Below are 17,092 nucleotides of genomic sequence, written 5' to 3'. Positions count from 1 at the left end.
GCCTCTGTGAATAAATCCAGCGCCCGGAAGTGACGTCTCCGCGCTCGTGGGTCGCGCCGGATGAGGCGGGGCTTGGGCGGTTGGCTCCCACGGCGGCGCTTCCTGGTGGCGAGGGAGCCATGGCTCTCCCTTGGCTGCAGCGCGTCGAGCTCGTGTTCTTTGCTACCGCCTTCGTGTGCGGAGCCGTGGCGGCCGCGGCACTGACTCGGACCCAGGTGGGGCTGCGGGACGGGGCCGGGTAAGCGGGGGCGGGCAGGCCGATCCTGACACGGAGAGTCCGCTGCTGTCCGGGCCGGTGGGGGGTGGGGGGCGGGTTCTGGCGCGCTGCTCCTCTCAGCCGGTGGGCCGGGTGGGGCTGGTCGGCGGCGGAGTTGCATCGGCGGTAAACGCGCTCTGTCGATCTGTCCGCCCAGGTCATACTCGGGCCAAAGGAACGAGTCCTCAGGAGAGTCTTAAATTAACAGCATCAGATATAGCCCGGCCTGGTGACTCCCTCTGCATAACCTCACCCTGGCTGTGAAACAAGCTGGTCCAGGGCCCCCTAAATCAGACACTATTGTGCTAAGCTACTCCAAGAAATAAAGCTTAGTGTAGTGGAGATGATCAAACTACCAAATGGTTGCAACAGAATGTGTTAAATGGCAAAATAGTGATGTAGCAGAAGCCAAAAGTTTAGGCTGAGTGTTTATCGCAGTCAGGCAATCATGTTAATAAACAGGTTCATTTAATCCCTATAAGTAGGCGCTATTACGCCTGTTTTACAGGTCAGAAAACATCGGAGATAGCTGAAGGTCACACAGTTCTGGTTCTACTCTAGGATTTCTGCACGAGGGGAGACCAGAACTTGTGAGGCAACTCTGAAGCTCTTTGTATTTCATAACTACCGCCTATTTCCTGATCCTTCTGGCCACTCACTGCAGGTTTGATTTCCCCAGCGGACTCATTAATCTACTGGCCCAGAAACAGGAGCTGACAGTGCACAAATAACTCCCTAGAGCGGCCCTGGTCTAGATTATCCCCAACACCTGCCATGAGCCTGCATCCAGAGGCACCAGCCTGAAATCTAGGACTTAGCAGCTTCTTTCCACAGGGCTCCTTCAGGGGCAGCTGTCCCCTGTATGGTGTGGCTGCCCTGAATGGCTCCTCCCTGGCCTTGTCCCGACCCTCGGCCCCATCTCTCTGCTACTTTGTGGCTGGGGCCTCTGGCCTGCTGGCCCTCTACTGTCTCCTGCTTCTGCTCTTCTGGGTCTACAGCAGCTGCATCGAGGATTCCCACAGGTGACTGCCCACTCCGAGGGCCAGGGGCTGAGATGGGAGGAGTCCCACCTCAACCACAAGGTTTATTCTCTCCCTCCTTATAGAGGCCCGATAGGGCTCCGCATTGCACTGGCCATCTCAGCTATAGCCATCTTCCTGGTCTTAGTGTCTGCCTGCATCCTTCGATTTGGCACCAGTTCCCTCTGCAAATCCATTATCTCCCTGAACATAACTAGGTAATGGGAGAGGGAGGGAAGCCTGGCTGGGGCTGACTACCTTCCCTCTGTAGAGGGGATCCTATACACCCCGTTTTATATCCCCATCAGTTCTCAAAGGGGCACTGGAGCACAAGGGTATTTAGGGTATGTCTCCCCTTTCTCACAACTGTCTCTTTGACCTCACAGCTGCTCTGATGCCCAGAAAACTCCATGGATACCCCCTGGAACCGCTCTGCAGTTTTACTCCAACCTACACAATGCTGAAGTGAGGTCCTGGGATATGAAAGACTGGGTGGAGATTGAGGGATACACAGATTCACATAATGAATCATATAACACAATCTGCAGTTGTAAGAGTGCTCACCAGTGTACTCTGAGCTTGGCCCACCAGTGAGGGGCTGAGAGGAGCTGAAGGCTTGACGGCCTAACAGTGAACAGCTAAGAGTGGTGTGTGGGTGGAACTGGATTCGAGATGGGCCCACTCCTCACACTCCTGTTCCTGTCTCCCACAGACCTCTTCTTGGGTGAATCTGGTATTGTGGTGCGTGGTCTTGGTGCTCCAGGTCGTGCAGTGGAAGTCTGAAGCCACCCCATACCGGCCTCTGGAGAGGGGGGACCCTGTGTGGAGCTCTGAGACAGATGCTCTTGTTGGGCCATGCCTTTCCCATTCCTGAAGACTAACCAAAGAGTACTCCTGCCGCCAGACTCCGTGCCCAAGTGCCTGCAGTCCTCTTGCCCCCACATGGCCCGCACGGCTGGGAGCCTGAGTTTTCCCTCCAGGAGGGAAACATGATTAACAGACCCCCTCTTCCTACAGCTGTTTTTGTACCAAAGTATTATATTACTTACTTTCTTCATCTCAGTACTGAGTTCTTGGTGTAAAGCACTGTAGGTAGGGTGGATGGGAGTAAGGAGTGAAGGCGAAACAGGCATGGATCAAAACTTTGAGGTACTGACAGGTAGCTGCCCTTGGGATGACTGCTCCTTTATTTGCTGTTAATGAATTTTGGGCCTCTTGTGTGACCCTGGTTGTCACCCCATTCCCTAAGGTTCAGTTTTGATTCCCCTCTGGGAGGGGTGAGTGACCTGAGGTGGTTTCGTCACAAGCTACGGTAGGCACCCACAGTGTTGTCAAAGAGTTTCGTGTTGGGGAAGTGTCCAGCTTTGTCCAAGAGGAAGTAGAATCGTCGGCCTTTGACCTTCAGAGGCAACATGGCAGGGACTTCACCCCGGTGGGCCATGCAGGATACTTGGTTCAAGGGAACTGTAAAATGGGCACCCCAGCCAAAGGGGGCATGAGTGGTGAGGGTCACTTGCTTCCCTCCAGCCTGTAGCATCACTGAGCGCACAGAGCGGAAGGAAAAGAGAAGACCAGCACCAAGTACCAGAGTACCTGCAGGAAGAGCAAAGATTGGGGTTTTCCCTGGAGAGCTAAGAAGCAACCCTTACCGTGTGCCCCCAAATAATAAAAAAAAAAAATTGTGATGATAGTAACATTTACTAAGCTCCTCCTATACCCCCATCATGTATTAGTCATTCCTCCCAAAAGCCTTAATAGATACTCACACCCATTTTATTATTATTTTTTTTTTTTTCAGTACGCGGGCCTTTCACTGTTGTGGCCTCCCCCGTTGCGGAGCACAGGCTCCAGACGCGGAGGCTCAGCGGCCATGGCTCAGGGGCCCAGCCGCTCCGCGGCATGTGGGATCTTCCCGGACCGGGGCACGAACCCGTGTCCCCTGCATCGACAGGCGGACTCTCAACCACTGCGCCACCAGGGAAGCCCCTCACACCCATTTTAAAACAGGGTCCAGAGCGTAAGTACTAACTCGCTCAAGGGCACAGAGTGAGAGGCAGTCTTCAGCCTGAACCTGTACGAGGGCTTGGCGCTCGGGGACGTCCGACTCCAGTGTACCACACACCTATGAGGGTGGCCTGTCCATCCTGGAGGGTCGGGAGCCCCTTACTCTTCTTGCCCAAGCGGAGAGGATTGTGCCCGCCCTCCTCGACCCATGCCGGGAAGGCAAACCACACCTTACCGATGGCGCCGCAGCCGACGGCAAGGCCGTAGCGCCAGAGCGCGGAGCGCAGGTCCAGGCGGCCGCGGCCTGGGGACTCGGCGTCTGGAGGCCGAGTGGAGGCCGGCGGGCGGGCCAAGGCGGCAATGGCTAGGGAAGCCCAGAAGACGCCCTGGCCAGCGCAGAACAGCCCGAGGACGGCGAAGAAGCGACCTCCTTCGTGCTCGAAGAGCAGCACGTCCCGTGGCGGGCCCACGTCATGCAGAGCCCTGCGCGCGGCAAGCGACTGCAGCGTTAAGAACAGCCGCACACGGCACCGCCGCCCGAGAGCCGCCATGCCCCTGAGCGGCACCGCTTCCGGGGCGGGACTTCCTGCCGCTGGCCCCGCCCCGCCCCGCCCCCTCGGAGTCCATCTGTCGGCCCCGCCCGCGCTTGCGAAGGGCAAGGCTAAAATAACCCAGCACACTGGACACAAAATACAGTATCACTCTTTATCTTAAAAAGTAGGGAGGATCCTGGGATAAGTACACAAAGCACCTAAGTCCTTCGGGTAGTTTAGTGTCAGTTCTACAAAGTAAGCTTTGGCTTCCTGGCACCAGGGAGGCTCAATCTTCCCGAAGTCTTCAAGAAGGCAGGTAAGGAGAGGGATCCAGCAGTCACAGTCACAGGGGCCGAAGAGGAGACATCAGGACAGACGAGGGCTATTTACAGGGATCTTCTGGGGCATGACTATGGATTACTTTATGAATGCCACTTCTGGGATCTCGCCCTTGGCCTTAGAGAAAAAATAAAAGGTCAGTAGAGCCAGGTGGCCCATGCCCGCGTCCCAAGCCTACGTGACCCTCTTGAAGGCCTGGAAATCTCTTTTAGCCACCTATTCCCAAACTTTACCTTGAGATGAGTAAAGGCCTGGGCAGATCTGGTGTAGTCCCAGTTGTTGTCCTGAAGGCACCTGGAGTAGGGCAAGAACAGGCACCTCCATTAGAACCAAGACGCAGTCACCCTGATCTCTAAATGCCACTTCAACATCCGTTCTATGGAAACACCAACAATTACATACATTCTTGCACTCTTTATACAAATGAAAAGTTGGTAAAAATCCATCTATCAATGGTCTTTCGATTACAAAGAAATATTAAATAGCTATCTATTTCTATTAAATAGCTAACAGAAATGAGACTAAGGTGAGTTTTATACTAATAGGGAAAGATGTTCATGGGATAAGTAAAGTATGTTGCAGAACAGTATAAAAGAGGGACTTCATTTTGACTTTAAATGTTATGCTAATGTATGCATAGAGAAAATTTTTTTATGGACCGTCTTTTTTTTTTCTTTAAGTAATAAAAAAAGTTCTGGCTTTAAAAATTTTAGGGGCAGTCATTATTCACCAGCAGCCCTACCCCAGTTCACCCTTATTCCTACACACGTCCAGTACTCACTTCTGGGACCACTCAAGGTTCATGCCAGACTGGGTAGAGAATGCCTGCACCATTTCCTGCTGCTCTGGGGAGAGGGTGGGCACTGGGCTGGAAGAAGGTGTGGGTGCAGGCATGGCAAAGGCTCTTTGGATCTCATCAGGACTGGCATTCCGCACAAATAGCTCATCATTTACGATGCACAACCTTGGGGACAAAAAGCACCTGAGACAGCTGGACAGACAGACAGATAACCTCATCCTCCCAACATCATTCCTATTCTCACTTGACACTCAGATCCTTTCAATACCCACGAGGTCCCTTTTTCATTTCCTCCCTTTCCCATGGACTCCATGTATGGGATTATCTACCAAACACACTAGAATTATACATTCTCCCCCAACACTCATTTATCTTCACAACAGACTTAGGAAGTGAATATTGTTAAACCACTTTTCAAATGAGGAAACTTGCCGTAAGCTAGAAGTGGTGGAGCCAGGATGAAAACCCCAGACAGCTGGACTCCAGAGCCAAGCTCGTCACCACTATGTGACCCTCCTCTGATCACCCCCTGCCTTTCTGAATGTCTGAAGATACCCAGAGGACCGACTCCACCCTCCCCAACCTTCACAGTGGTGGCCATGGATTGGGACTGGGACCCCATACGGTAAGCCCAACACTCACCCTGAATTGCTGGCAGGAACAGCGACGAACGTCCGGGTAAAGGCTCGCAAAGAGTCCCGAGATTTTCCATCCACTGCAATGATAACAATGGTGACAACCTGTCAGAGTCACTCATGTTTTATGTTTTCAAACAGCTTCTCAAAAATCATGGTCTTATTTGATACAAAGAACCCTAAGTGGGCCAGACAGGGATGATTATGTGTGCACAGGGGAGCACAGTGGGGAGGAGTATCAGAGGTCAGGGAGGACAGTAATAACAACAACGCTGTTATCCCACTAGTGGAGTGTGTGTGTGCCAGGCCCGGTGTCAAGCATCTTGTACATCACTTCACTTACTCACCACAACACTGTGAGATGGCTATTACTAACCCCCTTCCTTTCACAAATAAAGACTCAGGCTCAGAGGTAATGTAAATTGCCCACAGACACAGAGGACCAAAGTTGGGATGGAAGCTCAGACCTGCCTGACTCCAAAGTCTGTGTCCTTCTAAACCTCAGGCTTTTCCCATATCCCAGACAGGAAAAGACAGGTGGAGAGGGTAGGCTTGGGGGGAAGAATGAGAGAAGGAGGTCAAGGAAGAAGAGAGAAGAGAAGGTAGCTGGGAAGCTAAGAGTGCTGAGAACGACTAGCTGGGAAAGGGACCACTCTGCAAACTCGGCACTCCAAAGACCCTCACCTTCTTTGAAGACCCCATTGACAGAAAAACACAGCAACGTGCTCTGAAAGAGAAGCAGCAGCATCAGGTACCACGTAGGCTCCCAGCCAGAGCCCGAGTCCTCCCTGCCTCTTAACCGCCCCTTCCCCAATTCCGCCCTTCTGCCAAGGAAGACATAGGTGCTCACTGTCTGGGCGCTTATGTCTACCACGAAGGAACTGACGTCATGCTGAGTTTTGGGCAACTCATTGAGGAAGGCCACAACATTGAGACGTGTGTGCTTTAGCAGCCGGAACCGCAGGGCTGTGGGAGGAGGGGAAGCCAAGGTGAGCAGCTGCCACACTCAGCCCACACTCAGCCCCTTCCCATCCCCTTCTCCCAACCTGTTCTGCTCACATCACACACTTACTAGGGTCTTTAAGCTTCTTCACATTCCTACTATCTTTGAAGTACTCAGCTAAGTTGCTTCTGGGGGGAACAGGAGAAAAAGGAGGCAGTGGTCAGAACGGTGTGCATGCGCACGTGCTGGCCTGTATTTGCTGAGAAACTCTGGTCCTGGGCAGGTTCTGGGATGTGACACTCACCGGGCAGGGTTCTGGGGGGTGAAAGGAATACTCAGAGAGCAGCAGGCCCCATCGTGGTAGGCATCCAGGAGCTGCTGCCGGTCTCCGGAGTCATATATCGCATAGTACCTACGAGGAAAACAAAAGGGAAAGCCTGAGCTCCACAATCTGGGGCCGCACAGTGACCGACAGCTCCCGAGAGCGAGCTGTGCTGGGGCTAGCCCACCGCCCCCCAGCCTGAGGTGACCTGAGATACTCACTGCTGCAAGAAGTGCAGGACCAGATTCTTCAGGGTCTCTGTTCCAAAGTAGCTTCCCTGGAATCAAACAGATATTAGGACCACGTAACCAGGACTCTCCTCCCAACGTGAGCGCTAACTCTTGTGCCCCCAACTGCGGCCCCCTCCACTCACCTTGCAGGGAGGTAACACTGTGGGGGCTTCAATGTCAAAGGCAATCGGTGGGGGTAACTCATGGCCGTCCTGCAGAAAGAAAGTGACAGCCGACGATATAAACCAGACAGAAAAGGCTGGATGAGCACTCAGATGGGAGAACTAAGAGTGAGGGGTCACAGGTCAAGTGTCAAAGAGACATGGCAAGGGTCCATGAATCCTGATAGATGCAACTTTTGTCTACAGGTGTTTTTCTGGGAAGAATGATTATATTTTCAGCGACTGTGAAGCTGGGGAGATCCCAGCTGGGAGAAGGATGTCAGATTTCATTGTTCTACCGGCCCTTCAACCCTCCCTCAAAGGTCCTCAATAAAATGGCTTGATTCCCCCCACCCCACAACCAGGGGAAAAAAAAAAAAAAAAAGGATTAGAGACTTTGTCAGATTCTCAAAGGGCTCCATGTCCCCAAATCAGTGATCATACAAACACGTTAGGCAAGACTTTGAGGGTGTGAGATGCTATGCTCCTTAGAAGAGAATGAAAAAAGTTAGGTACTTACCAGGCGTAATAATTTGGGAAATCGCTCTCGAACGGCGCTGTCAAGAATGGGACAGAAATGAGTGATGTTTCAGAGCCACCGTGCCTCCTGGGCTGCTCTAGGGGTGAATATACCAATGCCCGAGGGACAGCCCATCCCACCCTCTTGTCCTCACTCTTTCCCAGCCTCTGAGCTCCAGGAAAAATGGCCCCAACTCCCCACCTCTCCTGGGCACCGAAATGACTGCCTCGGAGGACGACCCTCTCTTCTCTGAGTGACTCTGAACACGCCACAGAAGCAGCACTCCCGGCCCAGGCTTTAAGCCAGGACCTCCTTTCCCTCCCTACCCCCCTTACCTTCCACCTACTCACCTGTGCAGCCCCCGGGAGGAGGGAATGGGGTGGGAGCCCAGGGGCTCCACTGCCTCAACAGGTATCCATCACTTCTGCCAGGTCTGGCCACGGCCAAGACCAGAACACACCGCAGAAATGGCACAGGATGTTGGGGCAGGGAGATGAGCAAGGCAGGGCTCAGGAGGAGATGAGGCCAAGGAAGCAGCGAGGGGACGAAACGGAGAAGAGAGAGAAAAGGCAGGAGAGGAAGGAGCCAAGGAGACGGGGCCGATACTGGCGAGGAGAGAGAAAGAGGAAAGAGAAAGCAAAGGAAAAGCGAAAGCACTACACGGCAAAGAGTCATTTAGAAAGAAGAGGGAGAACAAAGGAAGAAGCCACCTGACACAGCCCTTTCTTTCAGCTCCCTCTTCCCTGTGGTCCACGGAGGAAATGGGAAACAAAGCCCTGCTGCGGCGGGAGAGCAGCTGCTATTGGCCAGGTCTCTTGTCTGCTACCTGGGTTCCCATCTGAGCTGGGCGTGGGAAGCGAAGCAGCCATGGGGACAGGAGACCTCCCTCAGAAGGGGTGAGGGTTCAGGCCCCTGCAAAGTTGGGGGGGTGAGGGTCTGTGCCCCACCTCTGTTGGCCCCCAAGTTCTCTCCTGATGGCCCCTCTGCGACTGTGCCTGTCTTAGGTTGTTCCTTCCCTGAGGAATCTTACCCGTCTCTGGCTAACCAGCCATCCTCCGGGGCCAAGCAGGGAGGTGTGAGGTGTGCGAGTGAGCGAGGTGCAGCGCCCCCAGAGAAGGTCAGTTCTCTGTCACCTTGGTAGCCTATGCCCCCGTGGCCTCCACGCCCAGCACCTGCCCTGGGATTCCCTCGCCAACTGGCGGGGCCCCGGCTCTGGTCACATGTCTTCGGGAACCCAGGTTTCTCCTCCAGGGAGGGCCCAGCTTACAGCACTGGGCAAGAGAGACCGATTGCACGGCACCAGCCACCAGGAGGCCTCAACCTCAGTGTGGGCAGGAAAGCCCAGGCACCAGCCTTGGGCAAGGAGATTGTGAGAAGAGAGCACCTCTTGGCAAAAGGGCAAGAGGGGCCGTTGCAGGACAGAGGAAGGAAGAACTTCCATCAGCAGGAAGTCCCAGGGAGGGAGGGCTTTCTCTGCCCAGGGATACCAGGCTCTTGGCTCAAAGCAACTCCATGTATGGGGCATGATATACAAGATATGCCCCCTAGCCACGGTAAAAAAGGGAGCTGCTCTTCATGGAACAACAGGGTAGGGGGAGTGTAGAAAACCCTGTGTTCAGGAAGGAAGGAGAAAAGCCACAGAACCAGCAAACAGGCAGACAGGTGAGAAGAAAGGAAAGGAGGCCTGGGGCAAAGCTGGGTGTCACGGATGGACAAACAGGAGGAGCACATGATCCTCCCCAAGGACAGGTGGTTCCAGCTCAGGGCTGCACATCTGCAGACGGGCACTGGTCAGGGTGCATCAGCTCAGCCTCCTAGGGGGTGAAGGTTCCCAGGAGGAGAGACAGAGGTTAAAACTGACCTGATGTAGGTGGACTGGTCTCGAAAGGTATCACACAGGGTGTTTCTGTCAAGCCACAGCTCTTCTAGCTTCAGCCCTTTTATCTTGTCCAACTCCCGCTCAGACTTTAGCTGCAAAGGATGGGGAGAAAAGGCGGGAAAGACATGCTGGTAAAGGGAGCCAGCTAGATTCCTCCCACCCCCAAGCCCCACCTCATCCCTTAAATGCCCTCCCTCGCCTCTTGCTGCCACCAGGCGAGCTCTCTCCACCCTCTGCCCACCCCATCCAAAACACGAACAGGCTCTCAGTCTCACCTCATTTCCAGAAAGATCGAGGACCTTTAGATTGGGTGCTTTCTGCACAATGCTGGACAAGTCATCCAGCCTGTACAGCTTGTTATTGCTCAAGTTTAAGGACAACAGCTGTGGGGAGAGAAGAATTTAGAGGAAGCACCAGCAGCAAGGGAATCTGAAACAAACCTGCCTCCCAACCCCATCCTATCTATCTATCTATCCCACCCTGCTTCCTCCCACCTAGTGGGACAAAGGCCTCACCTCAGGGATGTTCTCTTCAATGATTCGCAGGGTGGCTGCCATACAGCTTCTACGATTCAGGACAACATCAATGTTCTGGGCCACCAAATCTTCAGGAAGGAAAGGGAAGTCTGAGAGGGCTCACCCAGGCCAGCGTTCCCACCAAACCAGCCTCAAATGTTCCCTGCCTGACAGATCCCCCTCTGCCGCCACCCATCTGAGAATTACTGCTATCAACCGTACCTGGGTCTGAACGGAGGCCCTTGAGGTCAAGTGCTTGCTGGGAGCCATCGTATCGTTTGCTCATGACCAGCTACAGAGGAATACAAAGGATTCAGCGGTCACTGGAGTCGCGTGTGGGCATGGGTGGAGGGTGAGAACTGGCAGGACTCGGGTGGAAGCACCCATCCCTTGCGGCTGCCTCACCTTTAGCTGCTCTGCTTGCTCTGGCTTCAGTTCGTTCTGCACAGTGTGGGGTGGAAGAGAGGAGTTGATGATGATAGATATCTGCAGGGGAGACACGCATGGGCACGGTGAACTCCAGGGAGGCCTAAGCCCCAGGACCAAGACCCAGTCCATGCCCTGAGCACCAATCCCCACCCCCAACCAAGCCAGGCCCTTCACACATACCCTGCGGTTCTCCCGATCCAAAATCTTATAGTTGACAGCCTTCAATGCAGAGGCAGTACTGGCATCCTCAACAAAAAACAGGGCCCGTGTGTTTTCATAGTGAAACTGCAAGAAGAGAAAACAACAGCATTGGACTTGGGAGCCCAGAGCACCCCCGTGCAGATGGTACCTCCACCTGCTCCTTGGTCCCCAGCCACACACCTGGGCCTTCTCTTACCTCAATGGGAGTGAAAGGGATGCTGCACTTGCTCTGAATCATGCTCAGGAGCCATGACTTGTCATATTTCCTGCCATAAGGAATCTAGATGAGAGAAAGAGAAGAGAAGGGAACAACACATAACTAATACTGAACAGCAGACCCACTCTAGCCCTACTTTTGTATCATCTGCCAAGCTCTGAAGAAACGGTCAATTAAAGGGTTTCTGGGGGGACTTCCCTGGCGGTCCAGTGGTTAAGACTCCTCGCTCCCAATGCTGGGGGCCCAGGTTCGATCCCTGGTCAGGGAACTAGATCCCGCATGCCACATCTAAGACCCGGTGCAGCCAAATAAATATTTAAAAAAAAAAAAAGGTTTTCTGGGAACGCCCTGGTGGTCCGGGTTCAATCCCTGGTGGGGGAACTAAGAAGATCCCACAAGCTGCATGGTGTGGCCAAAAAAAAGGGTTTCTACTCAAGCCAAACACGAACTCCTTAACCTCCTTTCTGTCCATTTATACTTATTATTCCTCAAAAGATTCAAATTGTTTGATTCTAAAAGTTCCAAGACATCATTTATAACCTGCCTGCCCCTGAGAGAACTCAAGGGACCCCCAGCTCCACACTCAGCTTGAGTCAGATGGAGACATGTGGAGGCGTTATTCCACCTCCCAACCACAGTTACCACATTTCCCTTTAGATGGCCTCCCCGTCCTACCTGTCCCCTTCTCCTTTTCTGAACCTGCTCTTAGGTGTTCTAAGATATTGACTCTTAGGAGAAAGAATGGTTACCTGATTGTGGAGTTAACAGCTGAGAACACTGATTTTTTAATGTGAAAAGTAAACACCTTAACTCTGAGCCCAGCCCCCTATAGCTCCCCTGCACCATGTAATTTCCAAGGTACTCACTGTAATCTTAAACCAGTTCTTTGAGGTCCCATCCTGGCTGGTGCCAGCCCCTCCCCTCTCTGGAGGAGCTCTATCTCTCCGCAGAGGCACAGTAACATGAATTCGAGACCGCTCGTGCCAATTATCACCCCTACGGTTGGGTCGTGCAGCATAGGGGTTGCTGTGGGGAGGGAGAGAATAAAACACTCAGAAAGGTCAGGAGTGTCTTCTCAAAGACGTTCCTGCACTGTTACCAGGACCACAACTAAGACTGCTCAACCATTAAGCAGGTCCTGGCATTTCTCTCTCTTCCAGGCGGGAAGAGAAATGACATGGACAGTAAGAGGGCTACATAAATGAGGGGGTCGATAAATTCAAACCAGATCAATTGGTTACTTACTATCGTACTCGGGAAACATCCTGGGCATCGCTCATTGCCACATCTCTGTTCTCTTCCTCAAGGCGGGAAGACCGAACAACGAAACCTCCTCTTCCAGACCTCCGGTTCCCCTCACCATACTTCCACCGGAAGGGGCCCCGGCCTTTCTTTCTTCTTTGAGGGAAACCAACACGATCATCGTGCTCTGGGGTTGGGAACAGAATTTTAAATGAGAAAATACATCACTGGTTCAGCTACCTTGCCTGGCAACCACAGCATCCGGCACCCGGCACTATCAGATGAGATACACACTCACTACAGAGACCACCTCCGTGCAAACTCTTCTGCCTGTCCAGGGAAAGAACCCTCTCCGTGGGATGGCAGCAACAGGGGAAAATGATTGGAAAACTGTGTAAAGTCTTTAGAAAAATGAAGCAGAAACTGGAACTATAGAAAGAAGAAGCAGAATGTGGAAGTGAGAGTGTCCCAAGTTTAACTGGATACAACTCAGAGCCCCTGAAAGTCATCTGAAGTCTGCTTTTCTCAGCCTCCCAAATCTACTTAATCCCACTCAAAATTTTTTTTAACTTTTAATTTTATATTGGAGTATAGCTGATTAACAACGTTGTGTTAGTTTCAGGTGTACAACAAAGTAATTCAGTTATACATATAAATGTTATCTATTCCTTTTCAAATTTTTTTCCCAATTCGGTTGTTAGAGAATACTGAGCAGAGTTCCCTGTGCTATACAGTATGTCCTTGTTGGTTATCCATTTTAAATAGAGCAGTGTGTACACGTCAATTCCAAACTCCCTAACTATCCCTGCCCCCCCACCCTTCCCCCCTAGTAACCATAAGTTCATTCCCTAAGTCTACCCTCACTGAAAATTTGATCAGTCACAATAGTTACATCACAATCACAATAATTACATCAGCTCTCAGTAAACAATACTTCTTTTGCCTATATAGCACAGACATCAGTTACAAATATGACCAATTTAAGGGCTTCTTTTAGGTCTTGTTCTCGCTTCAAAAAACTAAAAATAGAGCTACCATATGATCCAGCAATTCCACTCCTGGTTATATATCTGGAAAAAACAAAAAATACTAACTCAAAAAGATACATGCATAAATTAAGAGGTTGGGATTAACATATACACACTACTATATATAAAACAGATAATCAACAAGGACCTACCATAGAGCACAGGAAACTCTACTCAAAACTCTGAAATAACCTATATGGGAAAAGAATCTGAAAAATAGATATATGTATAACTAAATCACTTTGCTGTACGCCTGAAACTAACACAACATTGTAAATCAACTATACGCTAATGTAAAATAAAAATTAAAAAAAAAGGAAAACATCAAAACTAAGAAAAAGGGAAGAAAACATATAAGCTTCACTTGCTTTTTTTTTAAATCTTTAAATTTTTATTGGAGTTTAATTGCTTTACAATGCTGTGTTAGTTTCTACTGTACAGCAAAGTGAATCAGCTATATGTATACATATATCCCCTCTTTTTTGGATTTCCTTCCCATTTAGGTAACCACAGAGCACTGAGTAGAGTTCCCTGTGTTATATACCATATGAGCTTCACTTGTGTTCAGGGGGGAAAAATAAAGATACATGCATCCCAAAGTTCATAGCAGCACTATTTACAGTGGCCAAGATATGGAAGCAACCCAAGTGTCCATCAAGAGACTAATGGATGAAGAAGATGGGGTACATATATACACAACAGACTCAGGAGGAGATGACTACTACTCAGTCATAAAAAAGAATGAAATTTTGCCACTGCAACACCATGAATGGACTTGGAGGGTATTATGCTTAGTGAAATAAGTCAGACAGAAAAAGACAATTATTGTATGATAGCACCTACATGTGGAATCTAAAAAATAAATATATTCAGCAAAACAGAAACAGTCTCACAGATATAGATAACAAACTAGTGGTTACCACTGGGGAGACGGAAGTGGGGAGGGGCAAGATAAGGTTATGGGATTAAGAGATACAAACTACTAAATATACAATGGATAAGCAACAAGGATACATTGTACAGCATGGGCAGTGACAGCCATTACTTTGTAATAACTTTTAATGGAATCGAATTTATCAAATACTGAATCACTATATCATATACCTGAAACTAACATAATACTGTAAATCAACCTTACTAAAAAAAACTAAATAAATAAAATTCTTGTTCTTAAACTGCCACTCTGAAGTGAATGTGGAAGTGTGAGTGACCCAAGTGTAACTGGACACAACTCAGACTCCCTGAAAATCACCTGAAATCAGCTGTCAGCCCACCCAAATCTACTTAATCCCAAGGTGACCTCTCTCACATCTCAGAAAACCAATCACAATGATTACATTAGCTTTCAGTAAACAATACCTCTTTTGCCTATACAGTACAAACATCAGTTACAAATATGACCAATTTAAGAGCTTCTTTTGAAAGCCTTATTCTCAAACTGCCACTCTGAAGTTTAGGGAGTGAGCTCTTTGTTTCCTTGGTCAGAAATGCCTCTTAACTCAGGAGACAACTCCTAAATTCAGGTTCTAGTGGCAGCTAGGGTGTTTCACCAAGGGTCCTCAAATGTTCTCCAGGAATATGATCCTCTGAACCCTGGTGGGTAGGAATGGCTTCTTAAAAAAGACGCATGATTCCCCAAAAAGGTCTGTCTAATGCGTAATACTCTGCAAACAATGAACCTCAAGAAATGACCCTAGGGAAAAAATAATAAATGAATAGAAAGCGCAGCTAACGTTCATTGAGGGCTTTCTCCAATGCCAGGCACTATGCTCCAGGCACTTGACACGAACCATCTCGTTTTAACGCACACACGGAGACAAACTCAGGGGGTAGGTACTGTTTCTATCCTTATTAAAGGGGTGGAAAATCAGGCCTGAGTGTTTAACTCACTCAAGATTGGCATAGCCAACTCAGGATTGAAACCTCGGCTGTCGTGTGCTTTTAACCACTACTCTGGACTAAAACCCAATGTAGTGTTCGGACTAGAACATCGAGTTAGTGTGTAGGTCTAAAATATTAAGCCAAAGCCGCGGCGGGTGGGGGGGAGGGGAAGGGGGCAAGACCGACTGGACGCGCGGTAGAAAATAGGGCACCAGCGGCCCAAGAGCAGGGCACCGACTCACATTAAAGAGTCTGGCAGCCAAATTGAACTGACAGGTATCAACCATCCACAAAGTTCAAAGGAATCTCATCACCACGCTGCCGAGCCACCGGCTTCGAGCCGCAGGTGCTCGCAACGCCAGGATTCCGGAATTAACAAGTCGGGCACCCACCCTCAAGTTCAGCCAAACCCCCGGGCTGCCTCGCCCCGGGCCGGGCCGGTGCCGAGCACCGCCGCTCCCCGCGGACGCCGGGCCCCTCGCGGCCTCACGCCCCGGCGCTGCGGCCTAGGCCGGCGCTGCCCAGCTGAGCCCAGATCGTCCCGCTCCCCAACCCAAGGGCTGGCACTGACCGTTGTACGACTTCCCCTCGTCCGCCATGGCACACCGAGAAAGGGAGGGCTCTGTCGCGGGCCGCAACCCAGCCCAACGTCCGAACGCCTAGGCGCTCCAAGGCGAAGTGCTCCTGCGCTGGGTGCCACCGCTTTTATGGGGTCGAGCTCGTCACAGACAGCCGACGTCCTACAATAACAGGCGGGGCCGCTGGGACATGTGCGTACGCATCCGACGAGCAGACGCGCCGGGGGCGGGACTTGGCGCTGCACGCCCCGCCCAAGACCCGAGCTCGCGCAGCCCAGAGTTACCGCGAGTTCGCCCCGCCCCCTACTCGTATCCGTCCGCCGCTAGACCAGCACCACAAAGGTAGGGGCTCAAGCAGAGAGCTGGACGCTACAGCCCAGGATTCCAAGAGGAACAGGAAAGAGGAGCCACAAGAAGTGCTGCCGAGGAATGGGAGACCAAGGGCCTTGGAGTGGGAGTGACCGCTCATAGACCCCTACGGGGATCCAGCCAGGGCTTAGGTCTCAGCTCAGCCCAGCCCTTTGCCATCTGCGTTATCTATGCCGTGCTTTCCTCGCCTATAAAAATAGAAAACTAGAAGGTAAGCTCCAAGAGAGCAGGGACTTGACTAATTCATGGCTTTTTTCTCCAGCACCTGGCTCAGTACCATACCTAGCACGTAGCGGAAACTCAACAAATATTTATGAAATAAGCTTCCTATCTCTGCGTTCCCCCAAGAAGAGTTGCAGAGTCAAATGAGAAAAACTGCATTTGTCAGGCTTTGGTCGTCTTCACAGACCGCCCCACCCACCACCGATGTGCTGTGCTAAACCCACATCGTGGGTCAACTGGGCAGTGACGATGCAAGCAAGCCCACCCTCTGAACACAGGCCAAGGGGAGAGGAAATATTAAAACACCAGGCCTAGGAAAGACCTGGGCTCTCCTAGACAACCCCCCCCCGCCCCCCGCAAAGTGCTATGGCCAGCCCAGTGTGATGGTGATGGTCCTCGCTATAGCTTGAGCTTCCTTTGGGTGTGTGAAATGGGGGAACTCCGGTGACTTCGGCACGATGTGGTCGTGGGTCCTGCTCGGGACTGACAAGCATATTGACCTCCCTGGAGGGTAGGTGTTCCAGGCAGGTCTCTACTTCATTCTCGTGTGACTAGCTTGGATTTGGTGAGGGGCTTCGAGGGGACCAGGAGCCTCAGCTGGAGCTGCGAACAAACACTTCTCTTCACCTTTCACTCCTGGCAGCAGGCAGAACTCCTGCTTCATCCAGCCCAAGGAAAACGTGGGGCCAGCTGGTTGGAGGATGCAGATGAAAACAGGTCCAAATACTTCTGGAGATGGTCCTGAAGTTGCCACCCATCAGAGACCCACT

At 51.4% G+C, this 17,092-nt stretch overlaps 3 protein-coding genes across 4 annotated transcripts; 1 reads left to right on the top strand and 2 right to left on the bottom strand.

Annotated features, from left to right (window-relative positions):
• Positions 1-66: 66 nt before the first annotated feature.
• On the top strand, positions 67-2,149 carry TMEM179B (transmembrane protein 179B; the record flags this gene model as incomplete). Of its 2 annotated transcripts, XM_079929419.1 has the most annotated exons (6): positions 91-238; positions 818-920; positions 1,091-1,278; positions 1,362-1,493; positions 1,662-1,740; positions 1,988-2,149. In XM_079929419.1, exons 1-6 carry the CDS (start codon positions 120-122, stop codon positions 2,147-2,149), a joined length of 783 nt encoding a protein of 260 aa, XP_079785545.1. In that variant the 5' UTR covers positions 91-119. The 2 variants fall into 2 exon arrangements, with proteins under 2 accessions (XP_079785544.1, XP_079785545.1); XM_079929418.1 differs by lacking the exon at positions 818-920 and having other exon boundaries at positions 67-215.
• Positions 2,150-2,562: 413 nt separating this feature from the next.
• Positions 2,563-3,949, bottom strand: TMEM223 (transmembrane protein 223). The gene is made up of 2 exons (XM_079929420.1): positions 3,515-3,949; positions 2,563-2,868 (listed from the first exon to the last, which is right to left on the bottom strand). The coding sequence occupies exons 1-2, from the start codon at positions 3,828-3,830 to the stop codon at positions 2,576-2,578; spliced, it is 609 nt and encodes a 202-aa protein (XP_079785546.1). The 5' UTR covers positions 3,831-3,949; the 3' UTR covers positions 2,563-2,575.
• Positions 3,950-3,973: 24 nt separating this feature from the next.
• NXF1 (nuclear RNA export factor 1) lies at positions 3,974-15,862 on the bottom strand. Its single transcript, XM_079929415.1, has 21 exons — positions 15,725-15,862; positions 12,248-12,431; positions 11,869-12,028; positions 10,982-11,065; positions 10,765-10,869; positions 10,561-10,641; positions 10,378-10,447; positions 10,156-10,244; positions 9,916-10,023; positions 9,623-9,732; positions 7,762-7,798; positions 7,224-7,292; positions 7,072-7,127; positions 6,833-6,940; positions 6,658-6,716; positions 6,436-6,551; positions 6,270-6,312; positions 5,593-5,665; positions 4,933-5,115; positions 4,385-4,445; positions 3,974-4,268 (listed from the first exon to the last, which is right to left on the bottom strand). Exons 1-21 carry the CDS (start codon positions 15,750-15,752, stop codon positions 4,230-4,232), a joined length of 1,863 nt encoding a protein of 620 aa, XP_079785541.1. The 5' UTR covers positions 15,753-15,862; the 3' UTR covers positions 3,974-4,229.
• Between the last annotated feature and the right edge of the window lie 1,230 nt (positions 15,863-17,092).

This window comes from Stenella coeruleoalba, assembly GCF_951394435.1.
Source record: "Stenella coeruleoalba genome assembly, chromosome: 8".
Taxonomy (NCBI): domain Eukaryota; kingdom Metazoa; phylum Chordata; class Mammalia; order Artiodactyla; family Delphinidae; genus Stenella; species Stenella coeruleoalba.
The sequence above is the reverse complement of the archived record's forward strand: the minus strand, read 5'-3'. Positions and strand labels throughout refer to the sequence as shown.

What these genes read in the sequence shown, in the direction of transcription:
- TMEM223 (XM_079929420.1), bottom strand. Translation starts at nt 3,830, where the DNA reads ATGGCGGCTCTCGGGCGGCGGTGCCGTGTGCGGCTGTTCTTAACGCTG. An exon ending in CGTCGGCTGCGGCGCCATCG is followed by an intron (nt 2,869 to 3,514) that starts GTAAGGTGTGGT and finishes CTCTTCCTGCAG; the next exon opens with GTACTCTGGTACTTGGTGCT.
- NXF1 (XM_079929415.1), bottom strand. Translation starts at nt 15,752, where the DNA reads ATGGCGGACGAGGGGAAGTCGTACAACG. An exon ending in GATGTTTCCCGAGTACGATA is followed by an intron (nt 12,029 to 12,247) that starts GTAAGTAACCAA and finishes CCCTCCCCACAG; the next exon opens with CAACCCCTATGCTGCACGAC. An exon ending in CAATGGGGTCTTCAAAGAAG is followed by an intron (nt 5,666 to 6,269) that starts GTGAGGGTCTTT and finishes TTATCATTGCAG; the next exon opens with TGGATGGAAAATCTCGGGAC.